The 5,836-nt window shown below is 34.1% G+C and overlaps 1 protein-coding gene across 1 annotated transcript; it reads left to right on the top strand.

Annotated features, from left to right (window-relative positions):
- Nucleotides 1–514: 514 nt before the first annotated feature.
- LOC127428521 (LIM/homeobox protein Lhx2-like) lies at nt 515–5,303 on the top strand. The gene is made up of 5 exons (XM_051676954.1): nt 515–532; nt 1,153–1,337; nt 2,930–3,282; nt 3,413–3,609; nt 5,061–5,303. The coding sequence occupies exons 1-5, from the start codon at nt 515–517 to the stop codon at nt 5,301–5,303; spliced, it is 996 nt and encodes a 331-aa protein (XP_051532914.1).
- Nucleotides 5,304–5,836: the final 533 nt, after the last annotated feature.

Here is a 5,836-nt window from a genome sequence, read left to right as displayed (position 1 = left end):
AATAAATGTGTTTCTGCATGTATTTAAGATGGCACCAAACCTAACAGACAAAATACCTCATTTATTGATTTGAGCCTTAAATATTTATTTGTGTAACCCAGTAGTCGGGCTGATTCATTTATAATAATAATAATAATAATAATAATAATAATAATAATAATAATAATAATAAAAAGTTCAGGCTAGCACTTAACTCGTCAGGACATCAGTAGGTTGGCACGCGGGCCAACAGCAATAACAAAAGCTCCTGATGTTGCCAAGCGCGCGGAGTCTGACTCTTGACGATTCTGATTCAAAAGGCTTGTTACATTCACACATCTGCATCTGTGCGCATGCAACTACCTCCCGCCCACTGCACTCCCTTTAGAAGAGAAATGGGCAACTTAAGGCAAACACGGTTATAGAGAATATTGGACTTCTAGTACTTTTTTGAGAGACATCCCTTTTCCGAAAAAGGTGAAATATATACATTAATCAGCAGAACAGGAGAGGGGGCAATACCTAACTGCTCAACATGGAAGAGAATAAATTGGTAAGTGAGTTTATAATGATCATGGAGCAAAGAGAAGGGTTAAGGATAAAGCTTTTTTTTAATCGTTTATCATTAGATGTCAGAATAGGTTATACGTGATTTGACTTAAAAAATATATATTATTTTTTTAACTATTTGGTAACGCTTTAAAATAAGGTTCCATTTGTTAACATTAGTAAACAACATTAGTTAACATGAACTAACAATGAACAATGCTTTTACAGCATTTATTAATCTTTGTTAATGTTAACATATTTCAACATATAATAATACATTTTTTAAATAAATATCGAATTAACTACAGTTATGTTCATTGTGCAAATTATTTTCCTTTAATGGTTTTTATTATTATTATCTAAGGTAGGCTAAAAAGTTGTACGGTGCATATGGCTTGATAAGTGCTTGGTAATCGAGTTAAGCTGATAAACAAACAGTTAAAGGTCTGCTTAAAAAGTTTACTATTTATTATTGTAAATAAACAAAATACTGATAATTCACCTATAATTCGGCTACTACATGCCTTGTGCAAATTTCTGTAAATAGATCATTTTTGACAAAGGGAGCTTCGAGATGTTAGATAAATTTGGTAACGATGAAAATGTTTACCTGTCGTGTTTCAGAGCATGAAGTCACCTGTGTGCGCGGGCTGTGACGGGCAGATCTCAGATCGGTTTTATCTGCTCGCGGCGGACAGACAGTGGCACGAGCGCTGTCTGAAATGCTGCGCGTGTCACGCTGACCTGGAGTCAGAGCTCACGTGCTTCTGTAAACACGGAGACATTTACTGTAAAGAGGACTATTACAGGTAAAAGAAAAATGCTGTAATGAAATGTTTAAAACGACAATATATAAAAAACATGTAGCAATTTGCCTCAACAGTCTATGCATTTCACCACAAATTGCATAATTGACGAGATTTGAGCTACTTGAAACAACATAGAAAACCACAAGAGAACACAGACATTTATTCAATTGGATCTGCACTCAAAACCTTTTAGTTTCTGAGATGCAGCCCTTGAGATAACTTCGCCATGTGACAACTAGCCCCATTCTCCCCTAAATCAGTGCGAAAGACCTTCATAACAGGCCTGTTTTTTAACTGCCATCCACAAAGTAAAAATAGGCTAATAATACAAAATAAAAAAAAGTGTTAAAAATGTAACATAACAGAAGGACATGCAAGTATTACTGATTATAGAAATACAAATAATAATGAGTATATATATATATACTGTCTTGTTAAATATTTTATGATTTTTACCATGTATGTTAAGGTATTAATAGTTAAGTAACCTTTTTGTTTTTATATTTATTTATTTTTATTTTTTTACTGTAGCATTTGTACATTATTTTACTTTTAAAATATGTACATGAAAAATGTCTGTATTTAAACAGTAAAATAATGTAAAAATGCTACAGTAAAAAAGAGTTAATTACTTAACTATTAATACCTTAACATACATGGTAAAAATCATAAAATATTTAACAAGACAAAACATGTCATTTAGTTTTTTATGTAAAAATAATTGTTTTACCATATAATTTACTGTAAAAATGTGTATTATGTTTAACAAGAGAAAATATGTACTTTTTTATGGTAAATTATGGTTAAATAAACTGTGGTTAAACAGTGAAAAACATTAATCGAGTGTTCCCATTTCATTATATTTCATTTTTCAAACCACATTTCATTATATTTTATGGGAATAGTTATATTTCTTCTTATTTTTAATATCGGTTATGTACATTGGGGTGTTCTGTGTGTTAGGCTATATTTTATGTAGTTTAGTTAATGTTTATTGCATTATTTTAGTGCTAGTGTTACCCTGATGGTGTTTTCTGTTTGTGTGAGTGACACTGTGCACACTGTCTCTACATGTGTACTAATTATTGCTCTTTTAAGAGCCACTCTTGATTAACTTTAAGTCATCATGTGTCCTTTTGCAGTTCCTACAGTGATTAAAAGGACATTTTAAAGTAAAATAAAAAGCAGATTTTTATATTTCCTGAAGGTTAGTATAATATCAACTTTATAATTTAATAATATAACTGTAAGTGTGAAATATATACAGGCATCAAAATCACATCCTGTAAAGCCTGAAACATAGTCACCGTATTACTGTAAATTTCTGGAAACCACAGCTGCCGATATTACTTAATTATTATATTATTTAATTGTTTTATTTTTTACAGTGTATATATTTATATATACAGTATATAGATATTCTAAATACAACAGAGTGCAATCCAAAGATATCTAAAATAAGATGTGTTGTGACAAAGGCATTTTTATATGTTATTATTATATTCGAAGACCCCCTGACATCTCAGAAGGATCTTTCTGGTTTTCATTGTCTTAATTCTTTTATTTTATTTCATTTTTTCTCTTTAAAGTAGGTGTTTTTCTTTGCAAAGATGTGCACGGTGCCACCTTGGGATCTCAGCGGCAGAGATAGTGATGCGTGCCAGGGATCTTGTGTACCACCTGAACTGTTTCTCCTGCGCCACTTGTGACAAAGTGCTGCTCACTGGAGATCACTTCGGGATGCAAGATACCTCAGTGTACTGTCGGGTTCATTTTGAGATGATGCTACAGGGGGAATGTCACCCAGATTTCTATTATTCAGACATGTCTCCAACAGAGCCGAACTCAGAAACTTACACACACATTAAAGGGACTCCTGTGCAAAGAGGACGGTCCCGAAAGAGGAAAAACTTAGATGCAGCAGACCATGTTGATTATAATTCAGGTAATGTTTTGTGGATGATACTGAAATACTCTAAAAGCCCATTATGCATGGCTTCACAATGCCCTGGACTCTGTAGAGTTTAGCCTTTAGTGTGTGTCAAATCTTTTACTGTGTTTTGCATGTACTCTAGATGTGAGCTATACGGGTGTGGATCTGTTGGAGAAAGTGAGACAGTTTAGTTGTCAGAAATCCAAACGCATGAGAACGTCTTTCATGCATCACCAACTGCACAGCATGCAGGCCTTCTTCACCCACAACCACAATCCAGATGCCAAAGACCTCAAAGAGCTTGCGCAGAAAACCGGGCTCTCCAAACGTGTGCTCCAGGTCAGAAAATGCTGGATCTATTTTAATTATATATATATATATATATATATATATATAATCTCTGAAAATTTTGAATTATCAGAGAATTTTAAAATGGTGTTTTCCAGGTCTGGAAAATCCAATCTCAAAAGTCATGGAAATTTCGATAGAGAATATGTATTTTTCAGGGTTATTCCTGCTCCAATATATTTAACGAATAAGAAATTGCTCTTATGTCATGTAAAACATTGTCGATGATGTCTGATTTGTCAGTGAATCATTCATTTGAGCAAGTATTTTTAGTGGATTTGTCGAAATGGTTCACAAATGGCTGTCACAAAACAAATTGCAAGAAATCATGGAAATTCATTAGTCAAAAAGAGTAAGAACCCTATAATTTGCATTATATACAGTATTTCCAAGCTGCATAAATTCTCACAGCAGAAAAACTCTTAATACATTTTAAAATACTCCTTTAAAAAAAAAAAAAAAAAAAAAAAAAAAATATATATATATATATATATATATATATATATATATATATATATATATATATATATATATATATATATATATATTATTTTTTGTTTGTTTGTTTGTTTTTTTTGTTTTTTTTTACTTTTCAATGCTAAAAGTCAATGATACACATTTCTAACCCCTTGGAGCAGAAGAGACAAAAACTAATTAAATGAATAATAATTTTTTAATTAAAAAGACATCCTGAATGTACATATACATCATTATACCATACATACATGTATATGTAATAAGTAAGACAACTAAAGAAATAGAGAGAGGAAGAAGGTAAAAGTAAAAAAATTGAAAAGAAAACATCTAGTCAGGGGCAAGATTTGAAGAGGCTTGAAGTAAATTATAAAAGAAAAAACAGATGTCCTGAAGAATGTTCATGACGCTCTCCTCCATACAACAAAAGAATAAAGGACAGAAAAGCATCACAAAAGTAATCCATATGACTTTTGTGCTATATCCCATGTATTGTGAAGCCACACAATAGTTCACATTTACATTTATGCATTTGGCAGACACTTTTATCCAAAGCAAATTACAGTGCCCTTATTACAGGGACAATCCCCCTGGAGCAATGTGCCTTGCTCAAGGACACAATGGTGGTGGCTGTGGGGATTGAACCAGCAATGTTCTGATTACCAGTTATAGTGCTTTAGCCCACTACGCCACCACCACTCCACCACGAGTGAGTGACAGACTGAAATTTAAGGAGTTATTCTCTGAAAATCTTGCCGCATGCCGTGGCTCTGTAATCTCATTTACGCTTGCCCATTACATATCATGTCAAACATCATTGGTTCCCACGTGTTTCATGACCACGTATGAATTCGCCAGGTTTAAATGTGCATATGCATGAATGAGATTTGAGAGCTACAGCGGAGGGTAACATTTTCAGTGTCTGCTAAATTAAACCATTTACATAAAGGCATCTTTATTTTCTGCAGGTTTGGTTCCAGAATGCCCGTGCAAAGTTCAGGAGAAATTGTCTGTATCAGGAGAGCATGGGAGCAGACAGTTATTTGGAATCTGACAATTTCACCATCACGTCACCGTCTGTGCCATCACCCGAGCTTTCCCTCGCATCCATGAGCCCATCCAGCCCCAACAGCATCTCTCCATCACAACATGGACACACAAACCACAACACCATGAGCCCATCACAATGCTCACTCCCCAGTTTCTTCTGAGATCCTCTGCCATTTGATATTTTTACTTAGCTGTTTTCCTCATGGGGAAAGTTGGCTGGTCCCACAATGTCAGAAATATAGGTTTTACTCATTGTGGGGACATATGGGAAAACAAGCATCCACATTCTGAAAAAAATATGTGTTTGTTTATTCAGCACTGGTGTGTGTGGTGTTTGATTATTTTGCCTTGGTTATATGCAAGTCTTATGTGCATAAAGTTTGTTTAGCTGTTCTATATTTACCCTTATCCCTACTGAGGTGATTGTGGTTTGCATTGCGCAGTTACGAGCTGAGAGTGAGCTCTGCCAGTGCTGGCAAGATTGCCGTACAGTCACAGCATCAAACAGAGATGAGAGAGAGGAGAAGAGAGAGAATTGGAGAGAAAGATATTTGGAACTGAGTTTGTTCCATGACCGCTCTGTTTTATTAGCTGCTAATGAAGTCAGAGTTTTGATGTATGGAATTTCTCTTCATTATGGTGTATGTAAAATAATGCCTACTCATGACATAAATCTTTTCACTATGAGAGAAAA

This window comes from Myxocyprinus asiaticus, chromosome 38 (assembly GCF_019703515.2).
Source record: "Myxocyprinus asiaticus isolate MX2 ecotype Aquarium Trade chromosome 38, UBuf_Myxa_2, whole genome shotgun sequence".
Classification (NCBI taxonomy): Eukaryota; Metazoa; Chordata; class Actinopteri; order Cypriniformes; family Catostomidae; genus Myxocyprinus; species Myxocyprinus asiaticus.
The sequence above is the reverse complement of the archived record's forward strand: the minus strand, read 5'-3'. Positions and strand labels throughout refer to the sequence as shown.